A 27,978-nucleotide genomic window follows, 5' to 3' on the forward strand; every position below is an offset into this window, starting at 1 on the left:
CTTCTTCTGTCTAATATTTTAAATTCCATTCACTATGAGAAGTTCATTTCAATATATTACAAACAGTTTATTTAATTAATTCACGTATTATATTCATATATTATACATATTCTAACCAACATTTTTGTCTCCATAATTCATTCTCATCCATATGCAATTAATAATATCACTCACATCTACTCACAATCATTCAATTGCACTTTTGCGTGCACGTTCACAGATACACAATAAGTCTATTTAATCAACATTCTCACTATTCAATACACACTAACTAATTTAATTTCTTTCAGCACCATTACATCTACTTGAGTACGATATTCCTGTTTGGCACCTATTCACAGCATTTCTCTCTCAACTCACACACCATTATTCACATCGAGCTGATTCTCACACGCAACTTGGTTCTACAATTACTGCATCTTGTCTATATAAGTCCCAAATCACGCACATCATTTCAGGTTTGGACCGGTATATAACAATCCGATTTACATACATGATCAAGAATTCATATGCAACATTTGTTACATTGATAAAGTATCTATCCATTGTTACATACTGACAAAAGAGTTAACATAAAAGGTATATTTATTTATCTGTTCTCTGAAATAAATCCTGCTACAGGGATCTTTTTACCAACCAGGCTTTCTGCTGTCAAGTCCATCTCAAAGGTTCGCAGGAAGGGGTCGATTTTAGAACCCTGAAACGCATCTAGGCTTACAGTCTGAACAGAGCGATATTTAGACGCATTGCCTGAATCTAAGACGATATTCAACAATAGAAACAAGCCATCTACTGCACCTGCTGCAATAACCTTAAATCCACACCGACTGGGCCTACAGCAAAGATCGTTGCCAGCTCCACAAGTGTCCTGTTTTCACATCAAGGAGAAAGGTCCGACACCAGAACGGGTGTAAACACCTGGGAGTTTCTTGCCGGAGCTCCACTTACAACAGGCTCGGGAGGATCACACTGCCCGCCAGGGCTGGACTGGCCATCGGGCACACCGGGCATTTGCCTGGTGGGCCGGGACGTCCGCCTCCCCTGATGTGACACACATTCACTCACTATGCATCAGGAACAACCGGCTGCGGCCGCCGGTTTGACACTGGCGGACTGCAGTATTCAAATTCAGAACAGATTGCTGCACACGCTGGCCGCCTGTCAGCGCTGAAAACTTTGTAATGGAGCCGCCGCGGACAGCGCTTTGAGAGCAGCCGTGTGATGTGCCTGTGCGGCACATCTATACACACGCACGTCACACGGCTGCTCTCAAAGCGCTGGTTGCGGCGACTCCATTACAAAGTTTTCAGAGCTGACGGGCGGCCAGCGTGTGCGGCTTCTAATCCCTGCCCCTCACATCGTTCATAGCCGCACTCCAGCTTGAGAGGGGGCCCACTGCTGCCGGAATCATTTCCTTTTTATTTTTAATTTAGTCCGCGGGCCCTTTAAAGCCAGCGCAGGGGCCGCGGCCGCGCTGACTTTCCGGGTGGACAGCAGGGAGGTATGCTCCTCCAACTCTCCTCTCCACCCTTACCCTCCTATGCGTGCACTTCTATTGGTGGAGCAGGCATGTGTCACCACAGCACCATCACAGTCGCTGAGATCTGCTTGCGGCTCTGCAAACAAGAGGACTTCCCCTGCCCACCACTAATTCTACAGTAGGTGACTTTTCTAGGGGGATAAAGGGAAGGGGGCAGGTTGCGGTATGGGAGGCTGTGAAATGTGTTTCCTAACCAGGGTGCCTCCTGCTGTTGCAAAACTACAACTCCCAGCATTCCTTTGGCTGTGTAGGCATGCTGGGAGTTGTAGTTTTGCAACAGCTGAATGCACACTGGTTAGGAAACACTATCTATCTATCTGTCTATCTAGAGGATGTAAAGCAAAAGGGAACCTTTAAAACTCAACTTTTATTGTGTTACTATTAAAAAGAATTTTTGCACGTGTATATAATAAAAATATTGTATAAATGTGAACCATCAAAGTCTCTATTTTATATAGTCACTTCTCTACATCTATCCCAGTACGTTTATTCTGTTTCATTCGTACTGTCTTTTATGCATCCTTCTGAGTGAACTGATGTATATCAATAAAGGAGGACTCTAAGCTAAATGTATATGTCCACTATATTGTATATGTCCACCAAATGTATATGTCCACCATATTATCCTCTACTTTAGCAGTCGATTTTATTTCACTACACTTGATTTTCCATGTGTGAATAGTAGCCAAGGAGATATGAGTGCTGTTTATCATGTGAGATCACAAAGATCCCTGAAGAATCCTAATGGAGGAAACGCGTAGGATGGAGCGAGTCATGTGAACCATCACCAAGAGAAGTCATAATCATCCAGCGGACAACATCAAGCTAAGTCACTCTATATATAGGAATTGTGCAATAATAGCAGTACCACCGTATAAGTGCAATATCCAAATAAGTGCAATAACATCTAGTGCAATATTCTGCAATACAGTGCAATGAAAAATGGACAGTGCAATATTGTAAAAAGGCATGAACGTGATGTACTGTTAATACAGCTTTTATATTGCTACAAGCACTAGCCACTTTAAAAAGGAGTTCACACTTAACGAAGTATACAAGAAGTGTGGACTAATTTGCACATGATAAACAGCACTCATATCTCCTTGGCTACTATTCACACACGGATAATCAAGTGTAGTGAAGTAAAATGGACTGCTAAAGTAGAGGATAATATGGTGGACATATACATTTGGTGGACAAATACAATATGGTGGACATATACATTTAGCTTAGAGTCCTCCTTTATTGATATACATCAGTTCACTCAGAAGGATGCATAAAAGACAGTACGAATGAAACAGAATAAACGTACTGGGATAGATGTAAAGAAGTGACTATATAAAATAGAGACTTTGATGGTTCACATTTATACAATATTTTTATTATATACACGTGTAAAAATTCTTTTTAATAGTAACACAATAAAAGTTGAGTTTTAAAGGTTCCCTTTTGCTTTACATCCTTTGAATTACGTGGGAGACCTCTACGACATTGTTGGTTTGGAAAAAACGGTCAGTTGAATATCTATCTAATTATCTATCTATCCATCTATCTCATATCTATCTATGTCATATCTATCTATGTCATCTATCTATCTATCTACCTATCTATGTCATATCTATCTATCTATCATATATCTATCTCATATCTATCTATCTATCTATCTCATATCTATCTATCTATCTCATATCTATCTATCTATCTCATATCTATCGATCTCATTTCTATCTATCTATCTATCTCATATCTATCTCATATCTATCTATCTATCTATCTATCTATCTATCTATCTCATATCTATCTATCTTATATCTATCTATCCATCCAATTATCTATCTATCTATATCTTTCTATCTATCTATCAGGGCTGCACGATATTTCGCAAAAGAAATCGAATCGCGATTTTTGCGATATAGCGATACGCCCCCCCGGAAAAACTTGTGATTATCTGCTCGGGCCGGCTCCCTGTGCTGCTGCAGGCGGGGGTTAGCCAGAGCAGGTAAAAACAAATTTAAACACTAAAAGTCAGTGTTTCCCAACCAGGGTGCCTCCAGTTGTTGCAAAACTACAACTCCCAAAGGCTGTCCAGGCATGCTGGTAGTTGTAGTTTCACAACAGCCGGAGGCACCCTGGTAGAAAAACACTGAGCTAAGTAAAAGGGCACACGGACAAATATAAAAAAACTTCTGCTCACCCACTCCCGGTCCCTGCAGATGCAGTTTCCCTCTGTGCGGTCCGATGTCTCCTCTCTTCTCCATACAAGCAGTAGGACCTTTCCTTTTTCAGCCAATCACTCACCGCAGAGGTGTCACGTGTCAAGCCAATGATTGGCTGATGGGGAAAGGTCTTTTTTGGCAGCAAACACACTAGGTTTCCCAGATCCGGTGAGAGATTTGAAAACCGCCCGGGAGACTGTGACAAGGGGGGAGGAATGTGACAAGGGGGGAGAATGTGACAAGGGTGGGGGAGGAATGTGACAAGGGGGGAGAATGTGACAAGGTGGGGGAGGAATGTGACAAGGTGGGGGAGGAATGTGACAAGGGTGGGGGAGGGATGTGACAAGGGTGGGGGAGGGATGTGACAAGGGTGGGGGAGGGATGTGACAAGGGGGGAGGAATGTGACAAGGGTGGGGGAGGAATGTGACAAGGGGGGAGAATGTGACAAGGGTGGGGGAGGAATGTGACATGGGTGGGGGAGGAATGTGACAAGGGGGGGAGGAATGTGACAAGGGGGGGAGGAATGTGACAAGGGGGGGAGAATGTGACAAGGGGGGAGAAATGTGACAAGGGGGGAGAAATGTGACAAGGGAGGAGAATGTGACAAGGGGGGGTGGAATGTGACGAGGGGAGGAATGTGACAAGGGGGGGAGAATGTGACAAGGGGGGGAGAATGTGACAAGGGGGGAGGAATGTGATAAGGAGAGGGGAGAATAAGACAAGGGGGGGAGAATGTGACAAGGGGGGGAGGAGAATGTGACAAGGGGGAGGAATGTGACAAGGGGGGAGGAAGGTGACAGGGGAAGGAATGTGACAGGGGAAGGAATGTGACAGGGGAAGGAATGTGACAGGGGGAGGAATGTGACATAGGGGGAGGAATGTAACAGGGGAGGAATGTGACGGGGGGAGGAAATGTGACAGGGGGGAGGAAATGTGACATGGGGGGAGAATGTGACAAGGGGGGAGAATGTGACAAGGGGGGGAGGAATGTGACAAGGGGGGAGAATGTGACAAGGGTGGGGGAGGAATGTGACAAGGGGGGGGGGAATGTGACACGGGGGGGAGGTATGTGACACGGGGGGGAGGTATGTGACAAGGGGGAGGTATGTGACAAGGGGGGAGGAATGTGACTAGGGGGGAGGAATGTGACATAGGGGGAGGAATGTGACATAGGGGAGGAATGTGACATAGGGGTAGAGAATGTGACAAGGGGGGGGAGGAATGTGACAAGGGGGGAGAATGTGACAAGGGGGGGGGGAATGTGACAAGGGGGGGGAGGAATGTGACAAGGGGAGGAGAATGTTACAAGGGGGGGGAGGAATGTGACAAGGGGGGGAGGAATGTGACAAGGGGGGGAGGAATGTGACAAGGGGGGGAGGAATGTGACAAGGGGGGGGGGAGGAATGTGACAAGGGGGGGAGGAATGTGACAAGGGGGGGAGGAATGTGACAAGGGGGGGAGGAATGTGACAAGGGGGGGAGGAATGTGACAAGGGGGAGGAATGTGACAAGGGGGGGGGGAGAATGTGACAAGGGGGGGGGAATGTGACAAGGGGGGGGGGAATGTGACAAGGGGGGGGGGAATGTGACAAGGGGGGGGGAATGTGACAAGGGGGGGGAATGTGACAAGGGGGGGGGGAGAATGTGACAAGGGGGGAGGAATGTGACAGGGGGAGGTATGTGACAAGGGGGAGGAATGTGACAGGGGGGAGGAATGTGACAGGGGGAGGTATGTGACAGGGGGAGGTATGTGACAGGGGGAGGTATGTGTCATGGGGGGGGAATGTGACAAGGGGGGGGGAATGAGACAAGGGGGGGGATGAGACAACGGGGGGAGATATAAATTAAATGGGGAGATGTGAAATGGGCAGTGGGCATAAAATGGGTGGATAGTTGTAAAATGGAGGAGATTGGACATGAAATGGAGGGATATTATTTATTATATCGCATCACATATTGAAATCGCAATATTTAGGCCCATAGTCGCAATCGCACATTTTCCCCATATGCAGCCCTACTATCTATCTATCGCTCTCTCATATCTATCTATATCTATCTCTCATATCTATCTATTATCTATCTATCTATTTCATATCTATCTCATATCTATCTATCTATCTTATATCTATCTCTATATATCCCAAAGCACTTAGATTTGAGGTGAAACAACATGCATCTGCATGAGGAAAAAATTGCACTTGTTTCCCCTCAGATCCGAGTGCTGTGGGAGATATACACTGCCCTTCTAGCTGCTGCTGCCATTGACCTGGGCTTGGTCCCACTTGCATCCGCACTACCTCTGCATCTCTCTCTCTCTCACATATCCAGGGGCAGACTGACAGGTCAGGCACCCAGGCACTACCCAAGGGCCCAGGCCTGAGAGAGGCCTACTACTGCTAGCACCTTTTATTTTTTCTTAAATCTACCTTCAGCTTCTTAGAGGTTGGGCCGGACCAAAAAAGGGGTCCACCACCAGCCCCTGAACCCAAGTCTAGCAACCCCCGACCCATGCCCCTACTCAAATGCTGGGACAGTCTGCGGGCCCTTTAAAATCAGCACAGGGGCTGCTATCACTACCACTATCTACTGGGGACAATGTCTACTGGGGACAATGTCTACTTGGGACAATGTCTACTGGGGGCAGTGTTTACTGGGGCAATGTCTACCCAGGGGGGGGGGGGGGGGGCATTACCTACTGGAGGCACTACCTACCTGGAGATATTACCTACTACTTACTAGGGGCATGGCTTACAACCTACCTATCACCTAACTACATAGGTAGGGGAATCTTATACGGGAAATTCCCAACCTACCTTTTGGGGGCACTACCTAATGTAGAAGGGGAAATTACCTACCCAACACCACCCAATCTCCCTACCCTTCCCCCCCCCCCCCAAACACTTACCTACTCCCTCATACTATGCAGAGCACAAAGAGGTGCATTATGTTGGTCACTGAGGGTAGGTAAATGGTGGGAAATGTACTGAAAACATTTGTAGCCTAATATGTTAATTGTCTGACAGATTCTGCTGTGACAAGTCATGTTTGGAAGAAGACTATGGTGGTCTGAGCAAGACAAAGAAGAAAAAGAGTAAACGACTCGAAGATGACCACCATGTGAGTCAGTAAATGTAATTGCACTGTAATCAATTTTATGATCTACAGTCCCTGTGTAGAGTAACAGTATGATGGTTATATGTATGTGATAATATTTTCTTTTCCTTGAACTAAAGGGCTCTTGTTTTTCATAGACAGTGGGGAAAATGGGGGCGGGCCCTGATGGTGGACTCTGGGGAAGGCCAGGGGGAAGAGGGCCCAGGCCTTGAACAGAATAAGGCGCCCAAAAACTTCTGATGGCAGCCCTGATAGTGAGGAGCAGAGCAAGCAGAGCATGGAAGATAGTTGCACCACAGCAAGCCACCAGCCTCTTGTCCAAGATAGGTAAGGTACAATGCCACTCCAACTAGCCAAATGGGGTATGTTGCACTACAACTACCTAAAGGGGGCTGCTACACTATAACTACCTAAAGAGGGCTGCTACACCACAACTAGAGAAAGGGGGATACTACTACAACTAGCTAAAGAGGTGCTGCTGCACTACAACTACCTAAAGGGGGCTGCTACAACTATCTAAAGGGGGACTGCTACTGCTATATATGGGTGGGCAGCAACTATACAGGGGGGCTACACCTACAGGGAGTAACTATCTACAGGGGTTAGCTAACTACAGGGGGGCCTACCTACAGGTGGCACCTACCTATTCGGGCACCTGTGTAATGGAGAGAACTAGGTAAAGGGACCTGTCTACTTAATAGGGGGGAACATATCGACTCTTCTCTAAATCACTTAGGCTAGGTTCACATATCTCAGGTGTCCGGTATAGTTTCCCTCCGGCGATGCTAGAACTGATCCCATTTATTTGAATGGGACAGTTCACAATCATCCAGCGTCTCAATTTTGACACCGGTTGGTTGGACACGGTGGACTGCATCGGACAGGGGAATGCAGCTTGCTGCATTCCCCGGTCCAGCCTTCAGAAACAATGGATGCCGGATGCCATTGTCATCAGTTCCGGCATCAGTTGAGTCAGGATCTAGGCTGAGTTCACCTATGCCGGACATATGTGAACCCAGCCTAATCTACCCAGTCTACAGTGTGAGAAACCAAGGGGGTTCTACTGTCTGGGGCACTATAGGTGCTGGAAAAGTGCGTAGCCTAAAATATTAGCCTGGCAGGTTCTGTGGAGATGGTTTGTGGCTGGAAGAAATCTTTATAACGGTCTGGACTGGATGGAGAATAAAAAGAAGAGTAAACGATTTTGATTAGAGAAGACATTCCCATTGAGTAACCTGATGTAACTGTATATAATCACTGCTAAGACTGTGTAGAGCTGTTGCCTACCACTATATGGTTACAGTATGGGCGTATATTTTGTCCGCGTATATTTTGTCCGTGTATATTTGTATTATTGGTAATATTTGTTCTAGTACTCTGAAATTGGGCAGGACCAGTATGATGGTAAGGTGTATGGTGATAATATCCCATCCTTGTATACTTGTATTATCATTGGTAATATTGGTCACAGTACACAGGGTTTGGTCAGTAACAGTATGATGGTAATAAGTATGGTGATAATATTCTCCTTGTATACTGGTATTATTGGTAATATTGGTCTCAGAATACAGGATTTGGTCAGTAACAGTATGATTTTAATATGTATGGTGACAATATTCCCTTCTTGTATACTGTTATCATTGGTAATATTGGTCAGCATATAGGATTTGGTCAGTAACAGTATGATGGTAATATGTGGGGTTATAATATTCCTTGTATACTGGTATTATTGGTAATATTGGTCTCAGTATACCAGTGTTATTTGGTAACTATATAATTTATTTAGAGATATTATGGGATATTGTCTTAGCTATCTTAATGCATGTGTATGTATATATATATATATATATATATATATATATATATATACAAAGTTTTTCCCATAATGTACTCTTTAATACCCGACTATAATTAACATTTGGCCCCTTCCCGTTGTGGCTCCGCCTTCACATAGCCACACCCATTACCAAAATGGGCTGCTTAATCTATAATGCCCGGGCCTATTTTTGGTCCCAGTCCGCCCCTGCTGCCCGCACACCGTTGACAACATCACAGCATCCACAGAATATACCTTCTTCAACACGTCGCAGTACGGGACCAGCTGTCACGGTGAGATAATGCATATCCATTCATCTATAGACTATGGGCAGCATAATCTAGACCAACCTAGAGACTGAATTTTCATCTATTTCATTCCCCATCACATTTGCCGGATTAGCAGTATATTCCGGAATATCGGCATTTATTAACATTATATTGCTAGCATTTTAGAAACAGGCAATTGCTTTATACTATACATCAATTCTGCCATTAGGGCCCAATGGCAGATTATTGCAACATCTAATATTGCTCTCAGTATTACTTGTTTTGTAACAATGTCTTTGTTTTAATTCAATTTATTTTATTGTATTTTAATACATTTCTACGTTTGTTTCAAATCGGCTGTTTCCAATCAATTTCCATTGTGTACCCAATAGGGTGATCTTCTTGAGGTGTGGTTCAAATATTTTTTCTAATTTACAAATCTGTTTAACTTTCTGGCACCAGTTGATTTAAAAAAAAAAAAAGTTTTCCACCGGAGTACCCATTTAATATTGATGGATATTGATGGCCTATGCAAGGAATATTAAAGTTCTGGAAAACCCATTTAATATCAGAAGACATGTAAAGATAACACAAAGTAAAGCTGTTACCTCCAGCTATATCTAAAGGTCCATTCTTTTTCTTCAGTTCAATTACACCTTCCAGGAACTCTTTTCCTCCTTTCTTCTCTAAGGCACTGCCTAAGTACAAACATGTATCAGTTATTTAGAGATATAGTGACATTTATCATTTTACAATCATCTACCATTATTTATTCTTATTTGTCAATACTGACTGATATTCACACAAACATACCAACCAGTTTCTAGCTCTAAATATTGGCAGGAAAGCAAACTTTACTCTGGACTTTAGCTTAAAAAAACTGAATAATGAAAGTTTCCTTTAAAATTATAAAGGCTACAATCTCTTCTAGTAGTTTACCTTTTAAGGTTCAAGATGTAAAAATAATGCACCTTATAAACATATCTTAAAGCTGTAAGTCATGCTGCCCTTAAATGGGTATTCCAGGATAAAAAACTTTTTTTTTTTATATATCAACTGGCTCCAGAAAGTTAAACAGATTTGTAAATTACTTCTATTAAAAAATCTTAATCCTTTCAGTACATATGAGCTTCTGAAGTTAAGGTTGTTGTTTTCTGTCTAACTGCTCTCTGATGACACGTGTCTCGGGAACCGCCCAGTTTAGAAGAGGTTTGCTATGGGGATTTGCTTCTAAACTGGGTGTTTCCCGAGACAGGTGTCATCAGAGAGCACTTAGATAGAAAAGAACAACCTTAACTTCAGAAGCTCATAAATACTGAAAGAATTAAGATTTTTTAATAGAAGTCATTTACAAATCTGTTTAACTTTCTGGAGCCAGTTGATATATATAAAAAAAGTTTTTTTTCCTGGATAACCCCTTTAAACAATAGTATAGAGACAGATTTGCTCTCCTTTTAACTCAAATTCCACAAAATATTATTCCATTTGGCAAATAGAAGCCAGTGTGGGGTGCCAGCCAAAAATGGAGCTTCGCTTGTGAAGGCAGAAATCCTTGCACCGGCCCTGATCTGTATCGTATTGAGCGCTGTGGATACAGTGATCGGGGAGGCAGGGTCAGTAATACACCATCCTTACCTCCTCATAGGAGAGCTCAGCTGTCTGATAGCTGGCTGGTCACTCTACCAGAGGCACGATCTGCTGCATCACTTTGCACAGCCCATTTAAAAAGGCAGAGTTGACTGTTAACTGCCTGGATGTTTTAAGTCTATGGGTAGTTAGCAAGTGGTTAATTTTTTTTTTTTTTATCATGCTCTGTTTACATTGGTTTATATGGTTTAGAGCAGGATTTCTGGGTAAAACAAGCAAGACAGGACACCTAGCAGATACAGCTACAGAGTCCTGCTTAACCCCTTCATGACCCAGCCCATTTATACCTTCAGGACCTGGGCATTTTAAACATTAATAACTCTGGGATGCTTTTACTTATCATTCTGATTCCGAGACTGTTTTTTCGTGACATATTCTACTTTATGTTATTGGTAAAATTTCACTGATATTTGCATCCTTTCTTGGTAAAAAATCTAAAAATTTCATGAAAATTTTGAACATTTAGCATTTTTCTAACTTTGAAAGTCTCTGCTTGAAAGGAAAATGGATATTCCAAATAAATTACATATTGATTCACATATACAATATGTCTACTTTTGGAAGACACCAGAGGGCTTCAAAGTTCCGCAGCAATTTTCCAATTTTTCTCAAGATTTTCAAAATCGTAATTTTTCAGGGCCCAGTTCAGGTTGGAAGTGGATTTTAAGGGTCTTCATATTAGAAATACCCCATAAATGACCCCATTATAAAAACTGCACCCCCCAAAGTATTCAAAATGACATTAAGTAAGTGTTTTAACCCTTTAGCTGTTTCACAGGAATAGCAGCAAAGTGAAGGAGAAAATTCTAAATCTTCATTTTTTACACTCGCATTTTCTTGTAGACCCAATTTTTGAATTTTTACAAGGGGTAAAAGGAGAGAAATCACCCTAAAATTTGTAACCCAATTTCTCCCGAGTAAGGAAATACCTCATATGCGTATGTAAAGTGTTCGGCGGGCGCAGTAGAGGGCTCAGAAGGAAAGGAGCGACAATGGGATTTTGGAGAGTGAGTTTTTCTGAAAGGGTTTTTGGGGGGCATGTCCCATTTAGGAAGCCCCTATGGTGCCAGAACAGTGGACCCCCCCCACATGTGACCCCATTTTGGAAACTATACCCCTCATGGAATGTAATAAGGGGTGCAGTGAGCATTTACACCCCACTGGCGTTTGACAGATATTTGAAACAGTGGACTGTGCAAATCAAAAATTTGATTTTTCATTTTCACAGACCACTGTTCCAAAAATCTGTCATACACCAGTGGGGTGTAAATGCTCACTGCACCCCTTATTACATTCCGTGAGGGGTGTAGTTTCCAAAATGGGGTCACATATGGATATTTATTGTTTTGCGTTTGTCAGAACTGCTGTAACAATCAGCCACCCCTGTGCAAATCGCCTCAAATGTACATGGTGCAGTCTCCCTTCTGGGCCTTGTTGTGCGCCCCCAGAGCACTTTGCACCCACATATACCTCCGTACTCGGGAGAAATTGCATTACAAATTTAGAGGGTCTTTTTTCCCTTTTACCTCTTGTGAAAATGAAAAGTATAGGGCAACACCAGCATGTCAGTGTAAAAAATTTATTTTCTTACACTAACATGCTAGTGTAGACCCCAACTTCACCTTTTCATAAGGGGTTAAAGAAGAAAAAGCCCCCCAAAATTTGTAAGGCAATTTCTCCCGAGTATGGCGATACCCCATATGTGTCCCAAAACTGTTGCCCTGAAATACGACAGGGCTCCAAAGTGAGAGAGCGCCATGCGCATTTGAGGCCTGAATTAGAGATTTGCATAGGGGTGGACATAGGGGTATTCTATGCCAATGATTCCCAAACAGGGTGCCTCCAGTTGTTGCAAAACTCCCAGCATGCCTGGACAGTCAATGGCTGTCCGGCAATACTGGGAGTTATTATTTTGCAACAGCTGGAGGCTCAGTTTTGGAAACAGTAGCGTACCAGACGTTTTTCATTTTTTTGGGGAGGGGGGGCTGTGTAGGGATATGTGTATATGTAGTGTTTTTTACTTTTTATTTTAGGTTAGCGTCAGTGTAGTGTAGTGTTTTTAGGGTACAGTCACATGGGCTGAGGTTCACAGCAAGTTTGCCGCTGGAAGATTGAGCTGCAGCGCAAAATTTGCGCCATCTCAAACTTGCAGCACTCACTGTAAACCTCCGCCCATGTGAGTGTACCCTGTACATTCACATTGGGGGGAGGGGGCAAACATCCAGCTGTTGCAAACTCCGAGCATGCCCTTTGGCTGTCCGTGCATGCTGGGAGTTGTAGTTTTGCAACAGCTGGAGGAACACTGGTTTGGAAACACTAAGTTAAGTAATAAACTTTCAAGTGTTTTGCAACCAAACTTAGTGTTTCCAAACCAGTGTGCCTCCAGCTGTTGCAAAACTACAACTCCCAGCATGCATGGTCTGTCAGTGCATGCTGGGAGTTATAGTTTTGCAACAATTGCAACAGCTGGAGGCACTGAGGTAGGAAACGGACAATGTTTCCCAACTAGTGTGCCTCCAGCTGTTGCAAAACTACAACTCCCAGCATGCCCAGACTGCCCAGGCATGCTGGAAGTTGTAGTTCGGCAATATCTGAAGGATCAGATGTTGCCGAACTACAACTTCCAGCATGCTTGGGCAGTCTGGGCATGCTGGGAGTTGTAGTTTTGCAACATCTGGAGGTCCACAGTTTGGAGACCACTGTATAATGGTCTCCAATCTGTGCTCTTCCAGATGTTAGAGAACTACAACTCCCAGCATGCCTGGACAGACTGAGCATGCTGAGATTTGTAGTTTTGCAACATCTGGAAGAGCACAGATTGGAGACCATTATACAGTGGTCTCCAAACTGAGGACCTCCAGATGTTGCAAAACTACAACTCCCAGCATGCCCAGAAAGCCAAAGGCTGTCTGGGCATGCTGGGAGTTGCAGTTTTGAAACTCCCAGAGGCAGCAGTGAGATCGCTTTACGGCGATCTCACTGCTGCCAATGAAGATGCCGCACTGCTGCCGGAAACTCACCTCCGGGACGCAGTCTATAAACATGCCAAATTCGTATAAGTGTCTCAGGCTGTTGGCTAAATCTGTCCTATTCTTAGGCTAGGTTCACATCCACGTTGGACACTCAATTCGCAGACTCCATTCAAGAGGATTAAACAAAAGGAGTCCATTGCATGTTAGGCCACAATGGATTCTGTGACAGAGGCCCTGAATAAAGCCTCCAATGTAGATGTGAACCTAGCCGTAGACTGTCTAATCTTGGACCAACTATTAGTTGGTATATACTGTGCCAAAATTCTGGTGGCGTTTTGGAGCATCTTGTGCCACAATCCCTTTTACTGAAGCCACACCCCTGTTACTGAGATCATTCCCCTTTTTGAACATGAAAGAAAACTTTTGTAATAAATGTGACACACATTATGGTATCCATCTGTTGCACTAGCTCAATTATTTTCAAAAATTATTTTAAATGTAACTATCCAAATATATTGTTATATAAGAAATTTTCCTAAAATATTCTAGTTTTCAAACTTGCCACAAAAGGATTGCAATTCCTTTTTTGAAGTTCACCTAAAATGGGATTTTGGGATTAAGAACTCTTTTTAGAAGTTACCTCAAAGTTGGGAATCACCTTTGTAGTCTGTGTTCATTTCAGTCTGCACTGTGCTCTGTTTGGACACTAAACATCCGTGCCTGTTCAGTACATTATGCCATCATTTTTGTATGAATGGATTAAAAAAAAAAAAAAACATTTTTTAAAATCGATTTTTAAAGTAAATTATTATGACTGACAAGAATGTCCATATTGTGGCATATTTATAAATACTGACTTTGGATATGTAAAAGAACACAGTGCAAGTCAATTTAGGGTCAGTTTTTAGATCCCACAAGGATTATTCTTAATCTGTAAGGCTGCTTTCACACTATAAAGTTCTTCTGTTTTAAAGAGCCGTTAAAATCTTCCATTATGAAAACTCTTAGAAACGGACGTTAAACGGCCGTTACAAAATCCCATTAAAGTTTATGGGATTTATACATTATCCGCTTTAACCTGTCATAGCCCGTTATAAATAATGGACATTATTTTGTGACGGGAGAAAAATAGTGCATGTATTGTTTTTTCTCCAGTCACAAATAACGTCCGTTATTAATAACGGGCTATGACGGGTTAAAACAGATAATGTAAAAATCCCATAGACTTTAATTGGATTTTGTAACTGCCGCTTAACAGACGTTTTTAAGGGTTTTCATAACGGAACATTATAACGGCTCTTTAACCCCTTAAGGATGCAGGGTTTTTCTGTTTTTCTATTTTCATTTTTTCCTCATCACCTTCTAAAAAAAATCATAACACTTTCAATTTTGCACTTAAAATTCCTTATTATGGCTTATTTTTCGCGCTACCAATTCTACTTTGCAGTGACAATAGTCATTTTACCAAAGTATCCTCAGCGAAGCGGCAAAAAAATTCATTGTGCGACAAAATTGAAGAACAAATGCCATTTTGTAAATTGTGGGGGCTTCTGTTTCTACCCAGTGCATTTTTGGATAAAAATGACATCTTATCATGTACAGTTACAATATGAGGCAGTGCTTTTAGTTTTGTTTAGAGTTATCTGGTTGGGTTATTCCATGATGATGCTGCTCTACACAGTTGGAATTGTATGTCTCTATGATCCTGTGTGATTGTATTTTCTATACCGTTATTTTGTCATGCAGATGTCCACTCTGTGGAGCTATTGTATATGCTATTATTCAAACTTCAATAAAACAAGTTTAAAAAAAAATGACATCTTATCTTTATTCTGTAGGTCCATACGGTGCGAAAATTTCCACACGCGGCGATACCACATACGTTTATTTTTATTTACACAGGTTTTTTTTTTTTAAATGGGAAAAGAGGGGTGATTCTTACTTTTATTAGGGAATGTGTTAAATGATCTTTATTAACTTTTTTTTTTTTTGCAGTGTTATAGCCCCCCTGGTGGCTATTTCACTGCACATACCAGTCTCATACACAGATCATTGCCGTGCATTGACACAGCAAAGATCAGTATAATCGGCAGTTGATTGCTCAAGCCTGGATCTCTGGCTTGGAGCAATCAATCGCCGATCGGACGAAACGGAGGCAGGTGAGGGGACCTCAGCTCTGTTCTAGCTGACCGGGACATCGCGATGGTCCCGATCAGACCGACTGAGCTGCCGGGAAGCTTTTACTTTCATTTTAGATGCGGTGATCAACTTTGAACGCTGCGTCTAAAAGGTTAATAGCGCGTGGCACAACGATCGGTGCCGCACACTATTAGCCCAGGATCCTGGCTGTCATTAGCCGCCGGGACCGACCCGGTATGACACGGGGTCACAGCGTTTTATACCAGGATGGGCGCAGAGCAGACAGGTACGCCCTATGTTCTTAAGAGGTTAAAATGGTAGAACTTTATAGTGTGAAAGCAGCCGCCTAACCAATGAGATTTATAGGTCTATATTAGAGCTGTAGTGGCAGAATATTATTAAAGCAATATTATTAGCAAAGTTTTTTCTTTGTTTATTTTCATTGTAATGAAGCAATAATATAATGGTGGCAAAAGTGCACATAGCCTTTTAAATACTACTAATTCATCTAGCTCAGGTTACAGCAAGTGTAAAATGAGCAGGAGCAGACCCCAATGTGCTGGGTGAGAGGGGCCATTCAGGAATGTTTAGATAGAGAATGAATGAACGTGGTGCTCCATGGTATTTTATTAGCAGATGATGTGCTGACGTATTTGCCTTATGTAACAGCTGCAAGGATTTGCATCACAGTTGAATATACATTCTTCTCTCCTGAGAATACCCATATTATCACACCATTCAAGAAACAGCTCTCAGAGGTCACTGTGACATTGAAAGGTAGTGGAAGAAATAATTCTGAGTATGTATTGGGAAGGTAGACATCTGTTCTTTTTGAGTTCTCAGAATTTGTATTCCTAATGCTACAAGGCGACTTTGTTTTTAATTAAAGCCGCCATTAAAGCATTTACATAAATAATTAATAAGGTGAGGAATTATAGAAAAAATACACTAATGTAAGAATACATAGGGTTTAAACAGTAATAAGGTACAATAAAAAATAGACAAAATGATTAACTGTTTAGGGGAGGGCGGGAGGTATGGGGCTGAGAGATATGGGTTTGGGTAATCATTTATTGTGTTTACACAATTTACCAAGCAGTAGAAGTTACTTCTCTAAGGGTGCTTTCACACTACGATTGTAGTGTAAGACTGCTGGATCCGGTTGGGAGGGGCGCAAACCGGCTGCTCCCGTATCCCAGCCGGATACGGCCCGAACCCCATTCATTTCAATGAGCCGACCGGAGTCAAATGCTGACTCCGGTTGTCTCATTTTTGCCCCGTATACAGTTTTCTGACCGGACATAAAACCGCGGTCAGCATTTGAATCCGGTCGGCTCAGTGAAATGAATGGGGTTCCACCTGGATCCGGCTGGGATACGGGAGCAGCCAGTTTACGCCCCTCCCGGGAACCGTACACTACAATCATAGTGTGAAAGCACCCTAAGTGACTATACTGATATAGAGAAAGCATTTTTTGTACCATAATAAGAAAAAAGGAAAAATAAAAAGGTGTTTTTCAAAAGGTGTTCATAGCCTGGCTAACCTCTGTTCACACCACACGTTGTATCCTGATTAGTAGTAAATTTGTGATGGACAGAGGATACCCCTGCTTACCCATTTTTATGGTTTGAAAACACATTCTTTTTCACTCTGGATTTTTTGAACTTGATAATAGCAGATGCTTGAACATGCAGTTATGACCTGCTTTGGGTAAATGCTGTCTGTCACTCAAGTTAAGCATATATATATATATATATATATATATATATATATATATATATATATTATTATATTACAGTATCCCTGGTTGCGTATCTTTGGTGAATTTCCCATGGATTTTAATTGGGAAAGCAACACATATCAAAACATTAAAAACAGTTTTTAAGTTTTAAGAAATATTCTTTTTAAAAACAACCAAAGGGACAAGTAGGTTAAAATATAACTGTAAATATTAGTAGCTCTCCTCTTTCCACAACTCTTATTGGCAACAGGTCCCCAATCTCTCAGGTCAGAGGGATAAGTGGGGGTTCAGTTTATACAGGGTTATCGGGAGAACTTTGCAACAAAAGAAAACAAAGAGATGCCAAGACAACACAGTTTTGGCTAAATCTCTTTCACTTTGATGTTAGACATGGAGGAACGTGGCACCAGGAAAGAATGTAGAGAAGGAGACAGGTACACTGCAATAAAAAACAAACTGTTTATCATTGAGACTATTACAAAAGGGAAATAAAATCAAGGCATACATATATACACAGGAGGATCCATTCTATGATCAAAATCAATATTCCTTGGAATGCTGAAGGTGTACAGAAAACCTGTCTGTTATGATGGAAAAATGAATTCCCAGGAGTATTGATATAGACTACCCTCCCATATGTGACATGCAGTTGTTAATGTCATCTCTGGTCATATTGATCATAAGATATTATGGTTAAGGCCTTAATACAATACAGATTTGGTTAGCTGGTAATGTTAGTAAGATTTTGTTCCTATGTAACCATGCATACACATGAAACTCTGCATCACTAAACTTTTCATTACCTACTTCACCACCGGTGTAGAGGTCAGAGCTTGTCGGATGAACGACAGCATCACTTTCGAGAGTGGCAATGTCAGCCTTTACAACTTGCAACTATAATAGGCAAACACATGTACAGTACGTCAACCACGTGGGGGTAAGGAACACAAAGGACATATAGCATGATTTTACCTCTTGGCTGGTCATCCTACCTTAAAAGCTTTGGGAAAGAAACAGGTGTCCAGCTAAACAGGAGCAGATCTAAGGTCATAGCAGCCATTTATGTCTTCTATCCTATTTAACATTAAAACGTACAGAGCAGTCTGGCTGATTCATTTGCAGATGTTTAATCAGAAGAATGCAGAGACACTGATCGTTAAATTGGCCTCGAAGACAGGCAATAATAACCACATAGAGAAATATTTTACCTGTTAAAGTGGGCCAGTCACTGGTCAATAGCATATAGCATTCTTTTAGAAGTCTGAAGAGTTATTTTATTTAGTTTCAGAAATTTCTGCAAGTTTTACTATTTTAGAACCTTAAAAATAAGTATTTATTATTGGACAATGGATCTATACATTTTTCTTAAACTGTATCTGTCACATAAAATAGACTTGTGAAGCTGCAAACACATAATGGCCATTACGCCCCTCCAATAGACATGAAGGGAGCGTGACGTGACATCACGAGGGGGGCGTGGAGTTACGTCATGTCTCCAGTCCTGAAGACTTTCGGTTTCCGAGCCTGGAGATGCAGCTCTGCACATAATGCGGGTAGATGCATAATGCAGGGAGATCGCGGGGATCCCAGTGGCGGTCCCCCCAGCGATCAGACATCTTATCCCCTATGCTTTGGTTAGGGGATAAAATGTCTAAAGCCAGAATACCCCTTTAAGTAAACTGTCCATGAATCATCCGTTCCTGAATTAGGCTTGTGAAGCCCTACTGCACTGTGTGTGCAAGTTCACAAGTCTATTTTATGTGACAGATGCACCATGCAGGTGGAGCCATGGTTACAGAATTGGGCGCTTTCTTTTTTTTTTTCCTTCTCTTTAATCTGGCTAAATCAAACAGGATTTAAAGCACCCTAATCTTTGAAGGAGCCTCTCTACATGGATGATTACGGGTAACTTTTTTTTGGGAAAAGGCTACAGGTCCTTCTTAAAGAGGACTTGTCAGGTCTTCTTACAAAAACCTCTTTTCTTAGAAATCTGCCTCTACCATCCATTGTTATTCCTCCTAAAAATGCACAGTTTGACTAAATACTAAATGGACAACTGGGTTTTACCATTCACTTTGTCAATAGGGTGTACCCCTATGCATTCTGACACTATTCAATTAGAGCTGACAGTGTCAGAAAGTGTAGAGTTACACTATTGACAAAAATAATATTTACACCATTTTGTCAATGTATTCATACATTTCCAGTTGGAAAAACAGAGGAACAGCAAAGTACTTATTTTATAGGGAAAGGCATTTTAGGAGACAGCCAGACAAAAAAAAAACTCTCAATCTTCCAAGATGTGGCTTATTATGGTGCTCGGTGATTCAGGGATCTCAAGGGATCTCCTGCCTGGCTTCCTCTTTATATAGTATTTCTTTGTAAAAATGAAAATCAAGCCATGAAATGATGAGGATGCTGTGAATTGGAGAAAGTAGAGAGAAGATCAAGACTGACAAATTCTTGTATCCTTTTTTTTTGTGAACGAGGGGGGAGGGGGGGGGGATTTGAAAAATTTCTTTTAGAGGTGAATTTTCAACATGGGCCAGTCAGTGGAGCTTTTCTGCTAAGTAAATTTTCAATTTTACAAGGGACTGCATTTACAAAAATTATTTAGTATACTGCATTATGAAAAGTATTTACTTATCAAAACTATTTATAATGCAACAAAGCAGCTGTGGGGAGATTAAATGTAGGCTGTTATTCAATGCATTTAGCCTGAGAGACAAAAGCCTGAGTACGTTTAGCTGAATTACTTTTCTTTGTTATTATCAGATCTTTCCTATATTACCCTTTAAAGAAACAATGGAAAAAGAAAATGGAGTAGTAAGTGTTGGAAGAAAAATAAAAAAGGAGTACTTACCTCTTCAATCTAAGATTGCACAGTGAGGCCACGCCCCCTCCCTTTGAGAGGAATTCAGACTAGTGAGCTAAATTAAAAGTGTAATAAAAAAAATAAAGGTGCTAGACATATAAAAATTTGATGTACATGGTCAGGATTAGGTACTGAGTGATATATTTAAAAATATATATTTTTGTTGGATCTGACGGGTACGTTTTAAGGACGCAGCCCTTTTTTGCAAATCTGACCACTGTCATTTTATATATTAATAACTCTGGGATACTGTTACCTTTCATTCTGATTCAGAGAATGTTTTTTTGTGACATATTCTACTTCATGTTAGTGGTAAATTTTTGTCGATACTTGCATCATTTCTTGGTAAAAATTCCCAAATTTCATGAAAAATTTTAACATTTAGCATTTTTCTAAATTTGAAGCTCTCTGCTTGTAAGGAAAATGGACATTCCAAATAACTTATGTATTAATTCACATATACAATATGTCTACTTAATATACAGAAGGTAGAAGGGGCGGCGGCACCACTGGGACAACTTAATGATCACGTTCTGCTAGGGCAACTGACCCGGTCCGATTAGTGAGGTGCGTAATGGAAGTCACACTGAAGACTGTATGTAAAGAGAGTAAAGAATCGCACTCACCAATTCGGGTACATCAAGTAGCAGCTTTATTGAAGGAACTCAGGACATCAGCAAACAAAAAGCATGCAGCGTTCCAAAGCAGCAGGAAGTCAGGTGAGCGGGCGAGTGGAACACAGGTGAGGGCAATGACGTGAAACGATTCGTTGCCCTACTGCCCACACCCCTCACCTGTGTTCCACTCGCCCGCTCACCTGACTTCCTGCCGCTTTGGAATGCTGCATGCTTTTTGTTTGCTGATGTCCTGAGTTCCTTTAATAAAGACGCTACTTGATATTCCTGGATTGGTGAGTGTGATTCTTTACTCTCTTTTCATACAGTCTATGTCTACTTTATGTTTGCATCATAAAGTTGACATGTTTTTACTTTTTGAAGAAATCAGAGGGCTTTTTCATCGGAATTTTTTCAGGGACCAGATTAGTTTTGAAGTGAATTTGAGGGTTTTATGTTAGAAATACCCCATAATGGACCCCATTATGAAAACTGCACCCCTAAAAGTATTCAAAATAACATTCAAAAAGATTAACTCTTTAGGCGTTTCAAAGGAATAGCAGCAAAGTGGGGGAGAAAATTCTAAATCTCAATTTTTTACACTAACATGCTCTTGTATACCCATTTTTCTTATTTTTACAAGGGGTAAAGGAGAAAACACCCACCAACATTTGTAACCTAATTTCTCTCGAGTAAGGAAATACCTCATATGGATGTAAAGTGCCCTGTGAGCGCACTACAAGGCCAAGAAGAGAAGGAGCACGACAATGGGATTTTGGAAAGCAAATTTTGCTGAAATATTTTTGGGGGGGCATGTCACATTAAGGAAGCCTTGATGGTGCCAGAAAAGCAAAAAAAAAAAAAAAAAAACACATGGCACACCATTTGGAACACGCCTCAAGGACCGTAACAAGGAGTACAGTGAGCCTTAAAACCCCACAGGTGTTTGACAAATTTTCGCTAAAGTTTTACGTGAAAATTATATATATATTTTTTTTAAATAAAGTGTTACCCCAAAATTTTCATTTTCACAAGGGTTAATATGAGAAAAAGCCTCCCAAAATTTGTAACACCATTTCTTCTGAGTACGGAAATACCCCATATGTGGATGTACAGTGTTCTGCGGGCGAACTACAATGCTCAGAAGAGAAGGAGCACCATTGAGCTTTTGGAGAGAGAATTTGTTTGGAATGGAAGTCGGGGGCCATGTGCGTTTACAAAGCCCCCATGGTGCCAGACAGTGGACCCCCAGCATGTGACCCCATTTTGGAAACTACACCCCTCACAGAATGTAATAAGGGGTTAAGTGAGCATTTACACCCCACTGGTGTTTGACAGACCTTTGGAACAGTGGGCTGTGCAAATAAATTTAGTATTTTTCATTTTCAGGGACCACTGTTCCATAAATCTGTCTGACACCTGTGGGGTATAAATGCTGTGAGGGGTGTAGTTTCCAAACTGGTTATAAACGCACATGGCCTTCAATTCCGGACAAATTCTCTCTTCAAAAGCCCAATTGAGCTGCTTCTCTTCTGAGCATTGTAGTGCACCCACAGAGCACTTTACATCCACATATGGGGTTACAAATTTTGGTGTGTTTTTTTTCTATTTTCCCTTGTAAAAATGAAAGATTTAGGGTAAAATTATTATTATTATTTTTCATTTTCACATCCAACTTTAATGAAAATTTGTCAAACACCTGTGGGGTGTCAAGGCTCACTATACCCCTTGTTACTTTCCGTGAGGGTTGTAGTTTCCAAAATGGGGTCACATGTGGATTTTTTATTTTTTGCGTTTATGTCATAACCGCTGTAAAATCAGCCACCCCTGTGCAAATCACCAATTTAGGCCTCAAATGTACATAGTGTGCTCTCACTCCCGAGCCCTATTGTGCGCCCACAGAGCATTTTAAGTCCACATATGGGGTATTTCCGTACTCAGGAGAAATTGTGTTACAAATTTTGTGGGTCTTTTTTACCTTTTACCTCTTGTGAAAATGAAAAGTATGGGGCAACACAAGCAAGTTAGTGTAAATTAAAAAAAAAAATGTTTACACTGCCAGGCTGGTGTAGACCCCAACTTTTCCTTTTTCATATGGGGTAAAAGGAGAAAAGGCTCCCCAAAATTTGTAATACAATTGCTCCCGAGTATGGAAATACCCCATATGTTGCCCTAAACAGTTTCCTTGAAATATGACAGGGCTCCGAAGTGAGAGCGCACCATGCGTATTTGAGGCCTGAATAGGGAGTTGCATAGGGGTGGACTTGAATGCAAGCTTTACAATTGCCTCCGCTACCAAAAATATTCTATGCCAGTGATTCCCAAACAGGGTGCCTTCAGCTGTTGCTAAACTCCCAGCATGACAGTCAGTGGTTGTCCGGCAATGCTGGGAGTTGTTGTTTTGCAACAGCTGGAGGCTCCGTTTTGGAAACACTGTCGTACGAGACGTTTTTCATTTTTATGGGGGGGGGGGGAGGAACAGTGTAAGGGTGTGTATATGTAGTGTTTCACCTTTTATTTTGTGGTAGTGTAGTTTAGTGTTCTCAGGGTAGATTCACATTGGTGGGGGTTTTCGGTGAGTTTCCCGCTGCAAAATTTGCCACGGCTCAAACTTGAAGCAGGAGACCCATTGTAAACTCCCGCCCGTGTGAATGTACCCTGTGCATTAACATGGGTGTGCAAACCTCCAGCTGTTGCACAACTACAACTCCCAGCATGCACTGACAGACCGTGCATGCTGGGAGTTGTAGTTTTGCAACAGCTGGAGGCGCATTGGTTGGAAAACCTTGAGTTAGGTTCTGTTTCCAACCAGTGTGCCTCCAACTGTTGCAAACCAACAACACCAAGCATGTACTTATCGCCGAAGGGCATGCAGGGACTTGTAGTTATGCAATAGATGGAGGCACGCAACTACAACTTCCAGCCGAGACAGCCGTTTGCTATTTGTGCATGCTGGTAGTTTTAGTTTTGCAAGATTTGGAGGACAGCAGTTTAGAGACCACCGCACAGTGATCTCCAAATTGTGGCCCTCCAGATGTTGCAAAAACACAAATCCCAGCATGCCCAGGTAGAAAACTGCTGTGTGGGAATGCCAGGAGTTGTAGTTTGCCAAATTACAACTCCTGGCATTCCCACACAGCAGTTTTCTATCTGGGCATGTTGGGATTTGTGTTTTTGCAACATCTGGAGGGCCACAATTTGGAGATCACTGTGCGGTGGTCTCTAAACTGCTGTCCTCCAAACCACAGCACAGTGATCTCCAAACTGTAGCCCTCCAAGTCTTGCAAAACTACAAATCAATTTAGCCAAACAACAAAAACGGCAAAACGTAGCTGCATGCTTATAGTATCGTAACAATAGATATAATATCTAACATACATTGAGGTAACATAGGGAGCAGCAATGCAATACAACAGACAATACAACGCCAGCCTTATATTATGTATGCTCTTGACTGAATACCTACATTACCCATACCAGGTCCACTGGCACCTGTTGTCTCCTGCGTAAGATCATCCTCTGCCTTTTACTAATTTTTTAAAACTGTTTTTTAATGTCTAATAAAGATTGTTATATTTTTTGAAATAATATTAGTATTGTGGGTCTCTTTGTTTTTGGCTATATAAAACTACAAATCCCAGCATCCCCAAACAGCAGTTTGCTATATGGGCATGCTGGGATTTGTAGTTTTGCAACATCTGGAGGGCTACAGTTTAGAGACCACTGTATAGTGGTCTCCAAACGTGGCCCTCCAAATGTTACTAGGTAACAACTCACCACATCAGTTGCAGGATCGCCGCCGCCGCACACAGGGGAGGATCGCCCGCCGCATGCAGCCGATCACCGCACGCTCTAGGTAAGGGACCTCCGCCACCGCTCCCAGCACAGTTCCCCCGTTCTGCTCAGACTACCGTGGGTGGGCAGAGTGGGGGAACTGAACTTTAACCCCCTGCCCCTGATCTGCTATGGCTCCCCTGCCACCTCACTCCTATCCCTTCAGGGGGATCGGGCTGTCTTGGAAAGCCACAATCATCCTTAAATTCTAGGTCACCAGTGACCCGTATGACCCGGAATTGCCGCAGATCGCTGATCTCTGGACCCCCCGCCAGGCGTTAGCACGGGATCCCGTTGAACGATTTCAGCAGGCATCCCACTACCGCCCTTGGTAGTGGTGGGGTTAATTCCTAAAAATAGGAATCAATAACAGGTAATAGGAGGGATTATACTGCCTGGGGTTGTGTACAACATTTACATCCCCTAACTGTATAATCCAGCCCAGCACTGTATAATCCAGTCCATTCACTTTCATAATTAGAGAATTAGAGTTCACAGCTATCAAACTGATTCCCTGAATTGTCAGACAAACTATAAACTCTCATATCTAGGGAATGGGAGGGTGCATCAAAAAACTGTAAGGGTAGGGTCCCATGTGCCATATTTTCCTACCTATTGAAGTCAACGGACGTGGGCAATTTTATTTTAGCATTTTCATTTTTTCCTCGTTGCCCTCTAAAGATCATAACTCTTTTATATTTCCATCCACAGACCCATATGAGGGCTCATTTTTTGTGTAACCAGTTTTACTTTGTAATGATAGCACTAATTTCACCATAAAATGTATGGCACAACCAAAAAAAATATTATTTATGTGGGGAAATTGAAAAGAAAAACGCAACTTAGCAAATTTTGGAAGGTTTTGTTTTCATGCTGTACACTTTACATGTTTCTTTATTCTGTGGGTCAATACGATTAAAATTATACCTATGTTATATGCTTTTCTATAATTTTACTGCTTTAAAAAACATCTGCCCTACTTTGACCACCTATAACTTTCTCATCTTTCCGTATACAGGGTACTTTAGCTTATATTTAACTTTTTAATCACTTTTTAAAGGGGTACTCCGGTGAAAACCTTTTTTCTTTTAAATCAACTGGTGGCAGAAAGTTAAACATATTTGTAAATTACTTCTATTAAAAAATCTTAATCCTTCCTGTACTTATTAGCTGCTGAATACTACAGAGGAAATTCTTTTCTTTTTGGAATGCTCTCTGATGACATCACGAGCACAGTTCTCTCTGCTGACGTTATTATAATAATAATAAACCTTTATTTATTGTTGTCCTCAGTGGGATTTGAACCCAGGTCCCCAGAACTGCAAGGCAGCAGTACTAACCACTGAGCCACCATGCTGCCCTTAGCATACATCTGCTATGCATCTGCTACGCATGGTTGCTAAAATGGACAGAGATGTCAGCAGAGAGCACTGTGCTCGTGATGTCATCAGTGTTCCAAAAAGAAAGGAATTTCTGTAGCATTCAGCAGCTAATAAGTACTGGAAGGATTAAGATGTTTTAATAGAAGTAATTTACAAATATGTTTAACTTTCTGCCACCAGTTGATTTAAAAGAAAAAAGGTTTTCACCGGAGTACCCCTTTAATCACTTTCAAGTTTTTGCCATTCACCATACGGGATAATTAATATTTTATTTTGATAGTTGGGACATTTACGCACGTGGTGATACCAAATAGGTTTATAAAAAAAAAATGTATGCTTTTTGGGGGTAAAATGGGAAAAAAAAGATGATTTACATTTTTATTGGGGGGAGGGAATTTTTCAAATTTTTTACTTTTGTTTTACACTTTTTTTTGTCCCCATAGGGGACTATTTATAGTAATCATTTGATTGCTAATACTGTTCAGTGCTATGCATATGCATAGCACTGATAAGTGTTATCGGGGTTCTTCTGCTCTGGTCTGCTTGATCTCAGACCAGAGCAGAAGACCCATGGAGACGGCCGGAGGCATGTAAGGGGACCTCCAGCCACCATGTTGGATGATCGGATCATCCATCTAAATGCCTGCATTGCTGCAGATGCCGTGATCTGTATTGATCCCGGCATCTGAGGGGTTAATGGCAGACATCAGCGCGATCGCCGGTCCGGTGCTCGCCTCATGTACATGTTGTAAATGCATTAAGTCCCACCGCATCATGACGTACATTTAAGTCAATTTTCGTTAAGAGGTTAAAGGGGTACTGTGGAAAACTATTTTTTTTAAATCAACTGGTGCCTAAAAGTTAAACAGATTTGTAAATTACTTCTATTTAAAAATCTTAATACTACAGAGGAAGTTATTTTCTTTCTGAATTTCTTTTCTGTCTGACCACTGATGACACCTCTGTCCATGTCAGCTGAGTAGTACTGAAAAGATTAAGATTTTTAAATAGAAGCAATTTACAAATCTGTTTAACTTTCTGGCACCAGTTGATTTAAAAAAAAAAAAAAATTCCACCAGAATAACCCTTTAAAAGTTGTCTGGTCAGGGCACACAAAGCTATTTAATGACAGGAATTTCTCAATTCTTTTGGGCTGGCCACAGGTCCTCTTCAAAGACAATATTTCAATAATCATGCTTATCAGTGTTTGGGGCCTTGCTATATAAACATAAGAACTTCTACAAAAAATTAAATTAAAGCAGTTGTGAAATATCTAACATGGTTGTTTATTATGTGGCATTCAGTACTCTGTGTGACTGGCCCATTTAAATTGAAAGTGTGGTTGTGAACTACATAACCTTTACATTAAAGTGGGGTTTACACACTGCAGTAGTGTTTAACGAATACAATTTTAAAATAAAGAATTACACATGACTTTACACTACTGCAAGTGCTAACTGAGCCTATCTACAACCAGCTCAATTACCTTTGAATCAAGTCAAAGAAGAAAATGAGTTGTCAGCCCTTACAGAAAGATATTTCTCAATTTTACTTATGTAAGCCAAAAACAAATGTCATATACATTAAATAACAATAGTATTTCTAAAATCTGATCAGTGATGTAAGATATGACTGCTCACTGTAAATCTTGTATTCTGTGAGTTAAAGGGGATGTGTTATCTTTATTAACTTTCCTGGGTGTTACCATATTAGAACTACGCAGAGTGTTTGTGTTTATGGAAGCAGCAGTGAATGTTAGTTAGTGGTCAGAAAATTACCCATAGACTAGTACAGTCTCCAGGAAGTAAGTACTGCTTCT

The 27,978-nt window shown here is 41.5% G+C and overlaps 1 protein-coding gene across 2 annotated transcripts in view; it reads right to left on the bottom strand.

The window, feature by feature from the left end:
• Window positions 1–27,978, bottom strand: part of LOC130267230 (core histone macro-H2A.1) — a 140,286-nt gene that overhangs the window by 46,378 nt on the left and 65,930 nt on the right. Inside the window, exons 6-7 of one of the 2 annotated variants that reach the window (XM_056516648.1) lie at window positions 18,258–18,348; window positions 9,564–9,653 (exon numbers count right to left, since the gene is read on the bottom strand). In XM_056516648.1, the coding sequence (XP_056372623.1) occupies window positions 9,564–9,653; window positions 18,258–18,348 (181 nt within the window). The remainder of the gene's footprint in view (window positions 1–9,563; window positions 9,654–18,257; window positions 18,349–27,978) is intronic. The other variant, XM_056516647.1, reaches the window with a different exon arrangement.

This window comes from Hyla sarda, chromosome 4 (genome assembly GCF_029499605.1).
Source record: "Hyla sarda isolate aHylSar1 chromosome 4, aHylSar1.hap1, whole genome shotgun sequence".
Lineage (NCBI taxonomy): Eukaryota > Metazoa > Chordata > Amphibia > Anura > Hylidae > Hyla > Hyla sarda.